We start from the raw sequence: 17,534 nt of genomic DNA, 5'->3' as shown, positions 1-17,534 counted from the left end.
CTGGCTGGAGATCAAACTCGGGTCGCTCCTCTCCACGCCAACCCCCTCCACCCTCCCCGATTACCACTGGAGCCATGTACCTTTACACCTGGATGAAAACTCACTTCTAAAGAACAGTTTTTGTGTGTTTAGTTTGTTGTCCTTCCCCGCACCCCCGATGTCCTTCCCCCGCACCCCCGACGATTAGCACGGTTGGCTACGTGCGGTGTGAAAGAAGTTCAACGTACGTGCATCTGCATTGTTTAAAACCATCAAAGATAACTTACCAGCATTTTAAGAATGAGTGCAAAGGCTTTGTTTTTGGTTTTATTAATGGACAACACTGATTATTACATTTATTCAAACTGTAAACTTCACAGATTAAGATATTACACTATGTACAAGACGGAAGCATTTGTCATATGACCGCGGAGCGTGTGTGTGTGTATACATCGTTGCAAACAGCAGACACATAATTACTGTCAGCAGTGCCGAAACACCTACACTGCTTCGATGTACATTTGTACAGCATGTATGTGTAATGCACATGTATCAATAAACGCATGTACAATGTACGCTTATATTTATACACGTATAAACACGCGCACGCACGCGCACACACGCGCTATTGTTGAGTGGATACGTAATCTTCTAGCAAGCGCTGTTGGCCAACGATTCACCAAAGCCAAGATGGCACGTGATCGGGTTGGTGTGGCCTGAGCCACCCCGACCGCGTGCTATGGTGTGGCCTGAGCCACCCCAACCGCGTGCTGTGGTGTGGCCTGAGCCACCCCGACCGCGTGCTGTGGTGTGGCCCGCACCGCCGTTCAGCGGCCAGCCACCTTTGTCTCCTCGGTGCCGACGTTCACGCGCCGCAACGATTTAAGGCGCGAGACGACCCAGGAGAGGCCCAGGAGAGGCCCGGGACAGGTTCAGGTGCTGCACACCTCATCGAAGCGAACGGCTGGGAGTTGAACCCACGCTGCTTAGGATGTCGGCCCAGGCACGGTGCGTCAATTCACCGTGTCGCGTGCTTACACAGCCACGCGCGCAGCCACAGGTGAGAAGCAATTTAATTTCTTTGATACTTTACGTAAAAATAGGCTATAAAACGTCCCAATCATATTCACATTATATTGGCATGACTGCAGTAAAACGTTACTTATTTAAACCCGACCGGCCGCGAAGCGCCCCACAGAGGCACGACGCACGCGTCGCTCTCAAGGTGCCGCCAACTCTCCCGATGGCCCGTTGACATCGTCTTCATTCTTCTTTTGTCGTCGTCATCGTCGTCGTCATCGTCGTCGTCGTCGTTGTTGTTGAACAAAAAAAAATCCCGCCCCCCCCCCAAAAGAATTTAAGCCAACGTACGCTCACACTATTTTACCGCAAACTGTGCACCTTCTGTCGAACACGTGAAATCACGTTAAAAACAAAACAAGGTTGGTTTACGTGACGCCTTGCAACTTTGTTCGTGCGTCCCAGCTTCGTCGGTGGTGGCACGGGGACCGGCCACACCGCGTTCGCGGCGTCCGTCGGAATCCCCCCCCCCACCACCACCACCCCGGCCCACCGCGAGCCGCGAGGGACGCGACAGGAATCCAGGCCGCAGCGGTCCCCCGCCCTCCGCTAGGCCCGCCACGGGCCCGACAAGCTGGCTCCACGGTTGCCGTTTAACACTGCGTATTATAATAATAATAATAATTCTTATAATAAATTCTGCTCGAGCGTCCCAAAGTCATTGTCCGAAGGTTGAAAGTGCTTTTGATTGTAGGGCAGCATGATTCTTCTTTATTTCCATTTCTTGTCACCGCGCCTCTCCTCGAAATTTATTCCTGCAACAGGAACAACAACCACAACAAATTAAAATGTTGCATTTTTGAAGGCCGGGATATTGGCACGTACAGCAATTGTTATTATTTTGAACGCTTTAAATGTTGGAGAGGTTAATACTGCATAGGCATAATGACACTAAACGGGCATAAAGAGCACAAGACATAACCTGCTCATGCAGCAATGTGACATTGCGCTTAATATATATACATTGTAAATGGCGCTTTGATCGATATCGTGTAGCGTTTAGCGAGCTGCGCTGCGAACCCGGGAACTCGAGTTAGATTCCAGCTCACGGCCACCAACAACAGTGACGATTATCTGAACCGATCCCAGGGCTCTCCTAGGTCGACTCAGCCTCAAATGAGTACCTGGTGCGGTGTATAAACATCGCCACTAGGGAGACAAAGGCGGCCGGACATGGTGCTAGCCACCCACCTCCTCGTGTGCCGTTCCAGATTTCATAGCTGCTTGCTCACTCACAGCACTTTCCCCAACAATCTGTTGAGGCTATAGGGGGATCTTTGTCTATGATATAAACCGACACAAGCATTGTATTGGCTCGTTAGCTATCCTGGTCTAGCTGGCTAATGTCTACTCTTCTAAGTATAAATTCAAGGTGAAATATAACGCTTAACAACTGCTCAGGCACAGTTGTAACCGTGTCCTAAATGGGCTGATTTAATCTCCCGGTTAAATAAATAAAACTCAAGGCTCCCGAGGATTTAAACTCCAGTCAGAGTCCACAACAATCATCATCATCATCATCGTTGTCAAATTGGTAAAACGATGACCGCCTGACTGTCATATGCAACGGTTGCACCCCGCACCACGCTCGTGGTCACCAAACGAGATTAAACCTTCACCAACTTCCGATTAGAGGCTGGTTGGCTTCCTGGGGGGGGGGGGGGGGGGGGGGGGGGTGGTTGCTGGCTCCACATCAGCAGAGTTGTTTTGTACGGCGCTCAATAAGCGCCGTCGACAAGCGCCAGAGCGTGCGGGCGGGGCGAGCTGCGATGCGTGGCATCGTGGCTTGGCTTTAAATTCCATCTGAATTCAAAACGTGGCCTCGTCGATTCCCAAGCCCAGGGGCACGCAGCGTTGCACGGAGGGCGGCGGCGGCGGCGGCGTCGGCGTCACGGTTTGCGGAGAAACGTCGACGAGCGGGCCTAACATACCCTCTGGAGGCGACGCTCGTTTTAGAGCTCACCGTGGTTGAGACCCCCTTCCCGCCAACAGCGGCGCGTGAGCGCGCGAGGGACCGATCGCCACCTTCGCTGACGGCTAACGAGCGGCAGCAGTAGCCCCGGCTGCGACGCGGCTCCCTACAGGTGTCCGAGCAGATGGCGCAAATTCGTTTTCCCCGCCGCGATGAAAGGAGGAGCCGCCGTAACCCAGCCTCGGCGGCCTCGGCGGCGGCGGCAAGATAACCGGAACGCTGATCCCCGATCTCCTGGAAACTGACCCCCCCCAACAACAGGCCTGACCCCCTCACAGTGACCTCACTCGCATTCTATTTGCAAAGGACCCTGGAGTCGACGGCCACGATCGGGGATCGAACCCACGACATCCTGTATACCAGGCGAGGTAGTTAACATCTCTCCACCGTGATGTTAACTACCGTAAGACGCCTTTACCAATTGGCACAATTCATCGGTTAATTCACGACCTGTTTGGACAATCTACTGCGATTATTCATTGCACGGATTATTAAACTCAGTGCGCTTATTCAGGCGAGGGCCATTTTGCTCGGACCTCTGAGAGCTCTGCATAAACACACAAATTTTTCCTCTCATGACACTCAATGCCAAGTTTTCTTTTTTTAAATTGGCCGTGTGTATTGGGGCCACTGATGGTTTTCACATCCACGCACAAGTGGTGTGGAGTGGCTGCGTGTGTGAGAGGGGGTGGGGGCTAATTGCCATGTCAGAGCCGGTAACACGGACATTTTGAGTTCGAATGTTGAGCTCCCATTTCTGAAACGGTTGCGAGATGTTAAATCCCTCGCCTGGTATACTGGGGGGTTATGGGTTCGATCCCAACCCTGACGCCTGTACATTTGGAGTTTGTAAGTTTTCCCCGTGGTCGCCTTTAGAGTATTTGGCTGCTATACATTTCCACGTGATAAGACACTTCGTTAAGCTATCATTTGTGGCCAGGTCGCTTCTGAAAAAGAGCTTTATAACTCAGTGGGCCTTACCTGGTTAAATAAAAAGTTCAGTTTTAGCACCTTAAACTTCACAATTTTATCCTGGTCAACAAAGTCTACAGCAAACAATGCCATTGTATACATTTGTATTTTTGGAAAACTGGACGGTGGTGGAGGTGAGGGTTGGTGCATCACACAAATGTTGTGAAACTCCCTTCCCGTGGGGCGTCGAGGAGCCATATGAAGTCGCTTACCTTCCCAGGAGAAGGCAGAAGCAGCAAATAATGTGGACTCCACCTGTTCTATCTGTATGGGATAGGGGTGGTTCCCCCTCACACACTTAGGTTTTCTCCCGGTGCTCCAGTTTCCTCGCACACGTAAATACTCATTAATTGGTTGCTAACACCTTAATATATATAGGACGGCAGAGCTTGGGCAATTACTCGCGCCTGCTCGTCGTGCAGCTGCTGCTTTCCCACTTGTCTGTGGTTCCTGCTCCTCCCGCCTCCGAGTCATTTCTCTGCCTCTGAGAGCGAGCGGATGGTGTGCGGAAGCGGCGCGCGCATTGCAAGTTTAAATTACTAACATTGTCATTATTGTCAGATGCCACATTTGGGAAACTAGGCGCAGAGTTTCCCGCTTTCTCATCTGCGCAGCTCAACAACAAAACAGAGTCTTAACGAGTGGGACCGGACAAACCCTGGCGGATGTCAGGCGTCCGGTGGCCCGGTGCGACGTGCTGGCCGTGCCCATCGCCGGGAGGACGGCGAGTGGGAGCGACAGAGCTATACCCTTTTTCCCTGCATGCCGTCGGCGTTGCATTGGCGTGCGCGGTAATCGGTTGTGAAGCGCGTGACCAACGGAAGGACTGAATGGGTGAATTGCGTGCTCCCTGTCCGCACAACTCACGTAAGGTAAGCGGACACGTTCTCACTCGATCTTTTCGGGAACGCCGCTCGGCTTGCTGGGAGTAGTAACACTAGAGTACAATGTATGCCTAACCAATATTATTGTCCTCTATAAAAAAAATTATGGGCAAGACGGTTGCGCCAAAATAACAGCCCGGAGTCCACTTTATTGCTGTGCTGCCTTCTCCCGGTGAACCAGCGTATGGCAACCTCGACGGCCAGAGGAAGGGAGATTCACATTTGTGCGATCCACCAGCCATCGTTGCCTCCACACTGCTGGATTGCAGTGTCACGTGCGTAGTATCCACCACCGCCCTAATCATGTAAACCTCCCCCTACCGTACGAAGGACACCCACTCCCCCCCCACCACCACGGGAGTTATTTGACCATACTTCACCACACCGGGCAGTGGTTGGTGAATGCGGGGAGCGTAGATTTTTGGAACGCGGCGACGATGGCTGTGTCCACACATCTTCCCTTCGTCGGCGCACCAAAGACGCAGCAGGAGCCTCTCACACCTGCCGTGCTTGTCGGGCTGTGTGGAAAATGAGCACGGGAGGTGCTCATTTTCATTGGAGTAGTAACTGTTGGCATACGGCACTACCACTAGAGGACACGGTACACACATTCATAATACTCCTACGTTATTGTACCCCGTACTCCTTGTGGCTCGGCGGTAAGAAGTGAGCAGCTCGCAGTCGGAATGTTGTCAGTTCAAATCCTGGTTGGGGGAGTTGACTCAGCCCACCGTCCCTTTGGTGTCGATACAATAGGCACTCGCTTTGTCGAAAGCCACCAGTTATCGTCCTATGGGTTCCCTCTGGATAGACTCGCCACTGGCTTGGGGCAGTTAAGGGGCCACGAGAATCACCTCAGTGCTGCTGTGAGTCGGTGACTAAAATCCGGCGTGTCCTACGAAAACCGTTGTCTAAATAGTAATGGGAGGACAAAATAAAGGCGGGACATGGCCGTGGCGAGCCGAAATAAAAATAAATAAAAATAAATATATTTCGGCTCTTCTTAAACGAGACGGACGCCGCGATAAATCTCTGGGCGTCTCACCACCAGGGCTGTCTGTCCCCTGCCAGGATGCGGCTGCTGTGCCGTCTGTGGTGTGGTGTGTGGTGGGGGGGGGGCGGTGTGGTGGTTTCCGCTGAGCGTGGCTCTGCGCAGCCTAAAGGCCTCGGAACACCTGGACGCAACTGCTTCCTGCGTGTAAAGCGCTTCCTGTGCGCCGCTTTGCTGCTGCTGCTGCTGCTGCTGCGCGGCGAGTGGGAAGCCCTGCGGGCGACATTGGCAGCGCACAGCCCGACAAGCACGGCAGGTGTGAGAGGCTCCTGCTGCGTCTTTGGTGCGCCGACGAAGGGAAGATGTGTGGACACATCCATCGTCGCCGCGTTCCAAAAATCTACGCTCCCCGCATTCACCAACCACTGCCCGTTGTGGTGAAGTATGGTTAAATAACTCCCGTGGTGGTGGGGGGGGGGGGGTGGGTGTCCTTCGTACGGTATGGGGAGGTTTACATGATTAGGGCGGTGGTGGATACTACGCACGTGACACTGCAATCCAGCAGTGTGGAGGCAGCGATGGCTGGTGGATCGCACAAATGTGAATCTCCCTTCCTCTGGCCGTCGAGGTTGCCATACGCTGGTCCACCGGGAGAAGGCAGCACAGCAATAAAGTGGACTCCGGGCTGTTATTTTGGCGCAACCGTCTTGCCCATAATTTTTATAGAGGACAATAATATTGGTTAGGCATACATTGTACTCTAGTGGTAGTGCCTTACGCCGCTAATCCCTACTCGAAGCCAGCTTTGTGGTGTTCCAGAAATGACCGAGTGAGTAATTATTCCATGCCCCCCTCACTTACCCTCTAGAATTGATTCAGTGTGAAAAATGAGCACGGGAGGTGCTCATTTTCATTGGAAGCCCTCAGCCAACGGTATACATTCCACATTCCTATGGCGGGGGTCAGTCTCTCAATAATTAACCCCAAAAGCATAATGAGTCGTGCCCTGCATGGGATATGACCTCATAACTTTGCAACCGTGACCCGAGCCCTCTGCCGCAGTGATCGCCTTGGTCACGTGTTTTTCACACTCGTCCCAACTCTGTGAACGGTGCCAACGCACCCAGTTCTTTGCATTCCCCGCGGATAGCGGGGCACCGTCCCACACCGTGGGCATTGCCTTCCCGACCTTGTGTTTAGCAATGGTTCGCCACGTGTTTGGCATGTCAGAGATTTGTATATACTTGAAAAATAGATATATTTTTTTACCTCTCCTTCCCCCAATTGTGTTCCGATTGCACGATCAGTATCACGTTACGAAACGCCGAAACCATTTGGTTCGCTCACAATGCAGCGCAAAGCCTCCGTGAGCTGCTGAACGGCCCACGGAAGCGGATATCACAGAGCTACCTCTAAGACCCCTTCGACTGACCCTGTGGTCCACAGGGCTCAAGCCCAGGTGCTTGACTGCTCGAACGAGCACGGGGGCAGCGCTCGACGCCTGCTAGCGGCACCGAGCCAAGGGCTGGAAGCTCCACATCGCTGTTACGGGGCCAGCCTCTTTGTTGACGTCCCGCAAAGAGGAACTCGTTCTATGGGCTTGCAGAGGGATTACGGGGTGAGTCCCCCCGCCGACTGGGATTTTAACTCACGTCCTTCCGATTGGCGAGTTGAGCCCTCCGGCTACAACACCGCCAGGCCGGACGTACGCCCCCCACCCCTCCCCACGTGCTGCGAGCGCTGCCACAGACTCCACGGACTCCTCGGGTCAGTTGACCTCCCCCACCCCCACCCCTCCCCCTCGCCCCCCCCCCCGTTCACCCTCCCCCAGTGAACGCACAGATTCCTTCGCATCTGGAGTGGCGTCAGCGCGAGGCCGCGTGGGGCACGTGGAGGGGTGAGCGGGGGTGTTCGCATAAAAATACCTTCAACGGCCGCAATACATCTCGAATAGCGGTTGTTGATCAAATAAAACAAGACCCGAGGCTCGGTTTTCCAAGCGGGCAACAACAACAACACCAACAACAAAACGAGAGCCAATTAAGCACTCCACGTGAGCGGTTCGAGAAACAAACACGAAACAAATGCTCGCTCGGAACGGTCCGCGCGACACTCGGCTGCGTTGGGTGGGTAACCTTCAGCGATCCTCCATTCAAAGCCCCAAACCAAACTCCACAAATCTGCGCGGTGCCCCCCTCCCCCCCCGCCCGCTGCCTCCCCCCTCCCCCCTCACCGCTCTGCGTAATGCAAACATCGTGAGCGCACCGCGCAACTCCTGCCCCCAACCCCTCCGCGCGACAGAGCGCGGCATTATACGACGACGACGACGACACCGCCACCGCCGCGGTCTCATTCACTCGGGCGCGCGGTGTCGAGTGTCCTTTGGCTGCGGCCACGAAAAGCTCCCACGGCGCGATCGCTAACGCCGGGCGGGCGGGCGGGCCCGGCACATCCTGCAATGTCCCCTCGCACGGCAGCAGATGTGTTTGCGCCGATGGAACACTGGCACGGTGCCCATCGGCTCTCCCATCAGCGATGCCAGATCCGGAGGGGAGAGGGGAAAATAAAACCTCCTTGGAGAAAATTGAACCAAATAAATATATGTGCGTATATACGTAAAAAAAAAAAATTACGCCAGATTTTTCACAATGGACTGAAGGATCCGAGAAAGATCACTGCGTCACTTTGTTGTTGGGAAGTATCCGTTTGTTGAAAGTGGTGGCAATGTTTGTAAAAATAATTACGTAACGGCGGGGAAGAGTAGGCCAAAGGTACCCTCTGTAGGGGCTCCTGAAACGCTCTCTCGAGTCGAGGCCCTTTCACCAGCGGTGCCGTTGCTTCCAGCAGGCAATTGCAACGAAAATTTACGCTTTGAAAACTCAAATGTGCATCGTAATGCGTGGACGTGCTTAACGCATCTCACCCTCGTGGCTCAAAATACTGAGATTACTTGTTGCAAATAATGCCTTTCATGGAGCACGCACGGGAGGGCGTCCGCTGGAGAGATGGAGCGGTGAAGTCAGCTCGTGTGCTGGTGCTCGATGGGTTGTTCTATCACATAACCATGAGAGACGACAACAGTTCAGGAAGGCTTTCATCCAGCAGTGGATTAGGGACCACGGCGAACGATGACGGCCAACACACAGATTCACTCATTCGCAGTCAGCTTGACCATCACCGATCTGATGTTGATTAAATGAGTGCCGCTTTTTGGGCAAATCAACGCTGGTGGCCTTATGGCGTGACTGGCCTCTGACATGGGAATGTGGAATTTCTACCAAACGCCCAGGACCACCAAGAGGGGAGAGTACAAGCATCTGCCCGTCTGAGCACGGAGACACTTTGCCTCTCTTGAAACGAGCGGTGAGCGGGCTCGATTTCTTTTCCGAGCGCAAAAAAAATCTAACTCTGAGACACCCAATTCCCACCTTTAGAAGTAAGATTACAAAAAAAAAATCCCTAATAAATTCATCATCCATAACAACAAATATCTCACTGAACGTAAACACTCCCCCAACCCCTAAACAAAAACAGCTCTCGACGTCTAAAGGTAAAACAGCTGATCCGACACACTCACCCAGCACCCAAGCTCACACAGTTCCTTCCCAAGCTTCACCCCCCACACTCCACAAAACTCCCCCCACCACCACCACACCGCCCGCCCGCCCGCCCGGCACCGCCGCCGCCGCCACGCCACCACCCGCGCTCGTCGCGTGTTTTCGGGCTGACCCCGCGACCTCAACGGCGCCAGACCCCCGCCCCGTGGCGCCGCTCGCCGACTGAACATCTGTGGGCCTCCCACCCGCGCTGGTTGCCAGCGAAGCGCACGCGCGCACGCACATTAACACACACGCGCACATGCTCACTCGCTCTCTCGCTCTCAACACACGCGCGCACAGACATGCTCACACTGACACACGCACACACATGCTCACACTGACACACACACACACACGCGCGCGCGTTCGTGCTCTCCCAGCCAGGCTGACAGCCAGGCGCGCACACATGCCCATACTGACACAGCCAGGCACACTTATACACACACACGCGCGCAGGCACACACACGCAACACACATAACGGAGTTATACGTACTCTGGTACTCTGACACAGCCAGGCACACATATACAATGATCCCACCCCCATAGTGTCTAATGGACTATTGGGGCCACTGGCCAGTGGGGGGGGGGGGGGGGGGGTGGCACGTGCCCCCCATGATCCGATCGAAATTAGGGATTTCGATCGGATCATTGGGGTTTATTAGTAATAATATCGGCATTTTGCGACACCCACTGCCACTGTGTAGCATTTTATTGTGTGCCAAGGACTCTTATGAGATGATTGGACAATAGTATGAGTCCATAATTGGCAATAAGTAACGGCAAAGCAGTTATAAGTGACTCACAGAATTGTGCGCAGTTGCGTATACAGAGTCCACGTCTTCCCTGAAGGCATCAACACCTTCAGCGAGCGCGATGCCGATCACACAACGCGGTTCGGATTCGACCCTCGATCGATAGCTGCACCATCGCCGCACACGCGTCGAATAAAAAGCAAGGGACAAGTCCTTACTTACTAACAACTCCTTACTTACTAACTCCTTACTTACTAACTCCTTACTTACTAACAACTCCTTACTTACTAACTCCTTACTAACAACTCCTTACTTACTAACTCCTTACTTACTTACTAACGACTCCTTGCTTACTAACTCCTTACTCACTAACAAGCCCTTACTTACTACCAACTCCTTACTTACTAACAACTCCTTACTTACTAACAACTCCTTACTTACTAACAACTCCTTACTTACTAACTCCTTACTTACTAACAACTCCTTACTTACTAACAACTCCTTACTAACAACTCCTTACTTACTAACAACTCCTTACTCACTAACTCCTTACTTACTAACTCCTTACTTACTAACAACTCCTTACTCACTAACTCCTTACTTACTAACAACTCCTTTCTTACTAGCAACTTCTTACTTACTAACTCCTTACTTACTAACAACTCCTTACTTACTAACTCCTTACTTACTAACAACTCCTTACTTACTAACTCCTTACTTACTAACAACTACTTACTTACTAGCAACTTCTTACTTACTAACTCCTTACTTACTAACAACTCCTTACTCACTAACTCCTTACTTACTTACTAACTCCTTGCTCACTAACAACTCCTTACTTACTAACTTCTTACTTACTAACAACTCCTTACTTACTAACTCCTTACTTACTAACAACTCCTTACTTACTAACAACTCCTTACTTACTAACTCCTTGCTTACTAACAACTCCTTACTAGCAACTTCTTACTTACTAACAACTCCTCTATCACTTTCATTGCTGGAGGGGTTGCCCCCTCTACCTGAAAATCCTGGCTCCACCATTGGTTGGGACAAGTGCTGTTAGCGAACACCTATTAAGAAAGAGTGGCACGGCGCACAAGGAAGTGCTGGTGTTGGCCAGCATCATTCCATTGCCACCTTTGTCTCCCCACAATTGCACCAGGTGCTCATTTAAAGCTGATTGGGATATCAGTCGGCACTGATGTTGGCCTTGTCCGGCAGTTGAGCTCGCAAGGTTTCTCTAGCGCAGTGTGCTCACCGCTATTTCACATATTTGTAAGACAAAGATCTCCCGCTTAGCCTTCAACATAATGTTGGGGAAAGTGCTGTTAGCGAGCGCCTGTGTATGAAGGTCAACACGGCACACGAGGGGATGGGTGGTCAGCACCACGGCCGCCCGCCGTTTTTGTCGATGTTTAAACACCACACCAGGCACCCATTTAAGGCTGAGCCAACCTAGGGCAGGCCCAGGACCGGATCAAATATTTGTCACCAATGTTATCCGTGAGCGGGAATCGAACTCGGATCGGTGTGTTCGTATCGTAGTGCAGCGCAAACTACTGCGCCACCACTCCCCACGATTTACATTGACACACAACACCGCACACACTTCCACAGAATCTGACAGAGCCAGACACAATCGCGCTCTGACACACACACACAACATTAAAGACGCTGACATACCCATACCTATACTGACAGCCACGTACACTTTTGTACTTTATTCTGACACAGCTGCCACATGTCATGTGCTGACAGTGACGTATATTACACACACACATTGCCAGGCACACACACACACAACACAAATACTGAATCAGAGGCAATCAAAAACCCATATTGACCCAGTGAAACTTATATACACACACCAGACAAAGATCCCCCGTATAGCCTGTCACAGACTTTTGGGACAAGTGCTGTTAGCGAGCACCTATGAAGGCCGGCACGGCACACGAGGGTGTGGGTGGCCAGCACCACGCCCGACCGCCTTTGTCTCCCCAATGGCGATGATTTATACACACCGCACCAGACACTCATTTGAGGCTGAGCCGGCCCAGAGGATGCCCGGAATCGGTTGAGAAATCCGCCACTGAGCGGGAATCGAACTCGGGTCGCTTGGTTCGTCATTGGGCATGCTAACCACTGTGCCACCGCTCCCCACTCATGTAAGCCAACACAGAGGCACACACACACACACGCTGACACAAACGTACTGACACCAACACACAGACTGCCAAACGCACATAGTGGCAGAGAGACGCACACACGCGTGCCAACAATAGATAGACGAACACATACAAAGCCTAGCACGCACGCGCGCGCGCGCAGCCGCCCTAATATTTGCTCCGATGCACGCAGGCTGACACAGATGGGCACACACGTGCGCGCACACACACATGTGTGTGTGTGCGTGCACGTGTGCGGGCTCACGTGCAGTCATGGAAACATGTCACACCACGGAGTCACATGTCGGGGGATCGGTGTAGGCACGGGCAAGGGAGACCTCAGCACACACCAGGAGACACTCTGCCTGGTCAGTGAATGCGCGTACGCACAAAACGAAGAGCCCCCGTGCAGCCTTAGCAGACTGCTGGGGCAAGCGCTGTTCGCGAGTACCACCTATGAAGGCCGGCACGGCACACGAAGGGGTGGGTGGCCAACACCGCGCACAGCCGCCTTTGTCTCCCCAGTGGCGACGGTTAAGACAGCACAGCAGGTACTCATTTAAGGCTGAGTCGACCTCGAGGAGGCCCAGGACCGGTTCGTAATCATCACTGGTGTTGGCCGTGAGCAGGATTGGAACTCGAGACGCTAGGATTCGGAGCGCAGTGCGCTAACTACTGCACAACCATTCCCCACCACGTAAACTCTTACACACAAAACGAGGTCAGAGATCCCCCGGATAGCCTTAAAACACAGGGCAAGTGCTGCTCGCGAGTAGCACCTACGAAGAGGCCGGCACAGCACACGAAGGGAGTGTGTGGTCGACAGCACGCCCGGCCGCCTTTGTCTCCCCCAGTGGCCACGATTAAGACACCGCACCGGCGGCTATTTATTTCAGGACACGGGCACTCGTGTGCACCGTCGCTGTAATGCAAACGAGCGACAACACGTGGCCACGGTTAAACAAACCTCTCGGGGGGGCGGGGGGGGTCCCCATCCCAATTGAATTCTGAAATCGATTCACATTTGCAAGCCGTCACTTCCGGAAACAATTGGGGTGGGGGGGGGATGATTTGGGGCTGGGTCGTTACAGGGTGGGCGCTCAAATCCAAAGCCATCGGTGAAATGCATTTGCCGCGCACACATTGCCCGTGATGTGACATTGCGTGTGTGAGACGCAGGCAAGGTAATCGTACATGAGCACGAGAAGTGTTCATTTTTGAGTGGCGTCTCGCTCTAAAAAAGAAACATAAACACGTGAAGTTTTCATTCTGTTCTCGCCCATGACGCAGTGGTTCACTACACGGGTCCATAGTTTTGGTGGCATGGCCACGATCACACCGCTGTGGCTTGCCTTTAATATACCTCAATGTGCCTCTCGATGTCTCTGTGGGTCTCTATGTGTCTCTGTGGGTCTCTATCTACCTGTATGGGTCTGTATGCGTGTCCGGGTCTTTGTGGGTTCACGATCTGATCCTGTGTTTGTGTTGCATGACCATAATCGCGCTTTGGCTCACGTCTTCAATTTATCCGTTCATGAAGGAGGTGCAGCGCACCGGGCCGGTGACGTTCTCGTGCGGTTGATGGTGACACCACCGGTGTCTTCGAGAAGGAGGAGGAATGTCAAAGCCAGGAGGTGCGATGTGTTTATTATGGACGTCCGCGCCGTTCCACGATGTTTGCCAGCAGCGTTCTTCCTGTTCTGGGTGGTGAGATTCTTGGACGGTGACAGCAGCAGCAGCGGCTGCAGCGGCGCGATCCCAGAAGGGAGATTGGGACGTGAGTCGGTGGCGAGGTTCATTGTTGATGTGTTTCGTTGATGGGTCAGTGGTTGTCGTTGGCAAATGTTTAAACTCCTTTGCGTCTTATGTAAATCACTGTTGGCTTTTCCATAAAATAGTCCACGTGTATTTTATCTACAGGCGAGGAGATGATGGTCTGAGTCGACCCTAGATCTGCGTTTGAATTCGTGACCCTTCCGAGCGGGAGTCAAGTGGTGTGTCAACAGTGGCAACAGCAGCAACAGCAACCCTTGCTGTTCACACACAGCAGCAGCAGTCCTTGCTGTTCACACACAGCAACAGTAGTCCTTGCTGTTCACACACAGCAGCAGCAGCAGTCCTTGCTGTTCACACACAGCAACAGCAGCCCTTGCTGTTCACACACAGCAACAGCAGTCCTTGCTGTTCACACACAGCAGCAGCAGCAGTCCTTGCTGTTCACACACAGCAACAGCAGTCCTTGCTGTTCACACACAGCAACAGCAGCTCTTGCTGTTCACACACAGCAACAGCAGTCCTTGCTGTTCATACACAGAGGCTCACGACGGGCGCGGAGGAGCAAACAGCAGCACGCAACCCCGTCCGACGCGACAGTGAACCGCCTCGATCAGCGCCGCGACGCGCGGCACTGCGGCGCTGGAGCCGCGGTCCGCCGCCGGATGCGCTTCGACTAAATGACGACCTTGGGCCCGTCGCCGGTGCGTTCGCGGCGCTGCGAGTGTCTCTCGCCGACGACGGCGCTGTCTCCGCTCTCATTCCGTGGCAGGGGAGGCTGACAGGTAACATGCACACCTGTCAACCCCTTATCAGTGCTCTACCTTATTGCGGGCCGATTCAGACCTTATTGGTCATCCCGTGCCCCTTATGAATCTCAATGTTCATCCTACAAAGGCCCATCACAAGAGAGACGCACAAAAACATCGACAAAACGCATTTGCCCGTATTGCAACGGCTGTATGCCGTATGGGCCTGAAAAATTAAAATTTCACGTGCAAGAATGCACGGTAAACCGTTTGCGTTGACACGCGATGAAATTGCGACGCATAAACAAACTCTGGATTGACTAAAGGTGGGAATGCTGCCGCTCGGTAGAGGGGCAAGGAAATTGGGCGACAGTGAAACTCCACGTGGCGACAGTCATCTCTAATCCTCAAAAAAATTACTTCTTAGAATCAAATTAAGCGGTGCAGAATCCATTTAGGAATGTAATTACAAACTTAACATTGTGCCACGTATCAAGATTTTCGCACTAAATCATTTGGTTTTTTTCTCTTGCAATGCAGTTTCCACAATTATCTCCCAATAACCCGTGCCATCAGCAGCCAAATGCGTCACTCACATGACGATATACAATTTCATTGTTGAAGACACGGGCCGGTCTCTCTACATTGGACAGTCACCGCTCACTTCCCACTGAGTGGTATAAGCACACACGATGGTCATCATCGTCATCATCATTGTATCCACCTGATGATGACGATGGTGGTGGTGCGAATGGTGGCTCATTTGTTAGTGCACTGCGTTCTAATCCAAGTGACAGCTCACATCAGCGGCAGTGATATCCTAACTGCTCCTGAATCCCCCCTCTAACAACCCCCACACTGACCAGCATTGGTGAAGTATGGTCAAAGTACAGCCCATGGCTGATACGACAGCTGAGGCATTCCTCCAGTGGCAGATTAAAGAAAGGGACACACGTCAATGTAATTACGTAAGTCACGTAGGAAATGCCGTACGGGATTATATTTAGTTCATGACTGTGCGTGTGCACAAATACAAAGGCGCCCCCGAGTAGCCTTAACATAATGTTGGGGCAAGTGCTGTTAGCGAGCACCAATGAAGGCCGGCAATGTGGCACACGAGGCGGTGGGTGGCCAGCACCACGCCCGGCCGCCTTTGTCTCCCCAGTAGCAATTTTTACACATCTTGCCGGGTACTCATTTGAGGCTGAGTCGACCCAGGGAATGCCCAGAACCCATTCAGATAATCGTCACTGGTGTTGTCCGGTGAGCGGGAATTTAACTCGGGTCGCCGGGTTCGTAGCGCAGCGTGCAAACCGTTGCGCCACCGCTCCCCACAGCACACACACAACTCAGGCATTCGTGTGCACACACACACACAATACACATTCATTGGCACAAACAGATACACTCAAAAACATATCCGGCCATACAAGCCACACACACACCGACACACACACACGCTCACACACATTCCCAACGAGAGAGAGAAAACACACCGGGCCCCAGCGCTTAACTTATTGGTTGCGTTGAAGAAGTTGTTTTCTCTCTCTCTCTCGCTCTCTCTCTCGCTCTCTCTCTCTCTTCGTATTCTTTGCCGTCTACGCGACGTTGTTTTCTCAACACTTTTCCTTCCCCAAAAACGCCGCCGTTCAAACAAACGGGCGACGCGCGCGGGCCCGGCCCACCCCCCGAGACGCGCGAGCGCGCCCAAAGAGATTGGCCACCGGGTCGGCGTTCGCCTAAAAGCCACGGGAGCTTTGGTGGCGTGCGGGTGGCGTGCCGGGGGTTGGGTCGCTGGCGCCTCCTCCGTGATCGGTGAACTCCGATCTCCCCGCGGCACCAGCGGCCGCGTTTTGTACGGAGGGGGCGAGCAGTGAGGAGTGCTCTGGGCGACTCTCGCCGCGCTCGCCGTCTCGTTATGTAACGCGTGACGCTGAGATCTGTCAGCGGCGCATGACTGATCACCATCTGCGCAGCATGCGCGCTCACACACACACAAAACAAACAAAGAGAAAGATTTCGCCCCCCCCCCACACCATCCTCCTCCTCCCGTGTTGCATGTAACAGACTGTTGGGCCAAGTGCTGTTCGCGAGCAGCACCTATGAGAACGGTGTGTGATCAGCACCACGCCCGAACGCCTTTGTCTCCCCCAGTGGCGATGTTTTTTACACGCCGCACCAGGTACTCATTTGAGGCTTTGTCGACCTAGGGAAGGCCCAGGACCGGTGCAGGTAATGGTCACCGGTGTTGTTAGGCGGTGAGCGGGACTTTAACTCGGGTGGCCGCGGGTTCGTAGCGCAGCGTAGCGCGTGCCGCTATGAAGCCAGGCACGGCGCTCTTCTGGGGCGTGCTGTGGGGCAATACAAAAACACCCCACACGCAACGGCCACACTTGATCTCGATTTGGCCCACACCAAATCGAGATGTTATGTTGCACCCGTACGATGCACATCGCGGCCAGGAATTGAGCTGAGGTCTCTTGAATAATTGCAGGGCAAGACCCACTGCTTTACTCCACCGCGTCACAATGGCAGTCAAGATCTTGCAGACTTCCAGGGGCAAGTGCTGTCAGCGAGGGCCTATTAAGGCCGGCACGGCACACGAGGGCGCGGG

General features: G+C 53.1%; 1 protein-coding gene across 1 annotated transcript in view; it reads right to left on the bottom strand.

The window, feature by feature from the left end:
• Nucleotides 1–293: 293 nt before the first annotated feature.
• ATOH8 (atonal bHLH transcription factor 8) overlaps nucleotides 294–17,534 on the bottom strand; it is a 39,151-nt gene continuing 21,910 nt past the window's right edge. The window contains exon 3 of the mRNA XM_032969014.2: nucleotides 294–1,814. Within this exon, the coding sequence (XP_032824905.2) occupies nucleotides 1,809–1,814 (6 nt within the window). The 3' untranslated portion in view covers nucleotides 294–1,808. The remainder of the gene's footprint in view (nucleotides 1,815–17,534) is intronic.

Source organism: Petromyzon marinus, chromosome 41 (assembly GCF_048934315.1).
Source record: "Petromyzon marinus isolate PM22_M1 ecotype Great Lakes invasive population chromosome 41, UKy_Petmar_22M1.pri1.0, whole genome shotgun sequence".
NCBI classification, from domain to species: Eukaryota; Metazoa; Chordata; class Hyperoartia; order Petromyzontiformes; family Petromyzontidae; genus Petromyzon; species Petromyzon marinus.
Note: the sequence above shows the minus strand (reverse complement) of the source record. Positions and strands in the feature narration are given on the sequence as shown.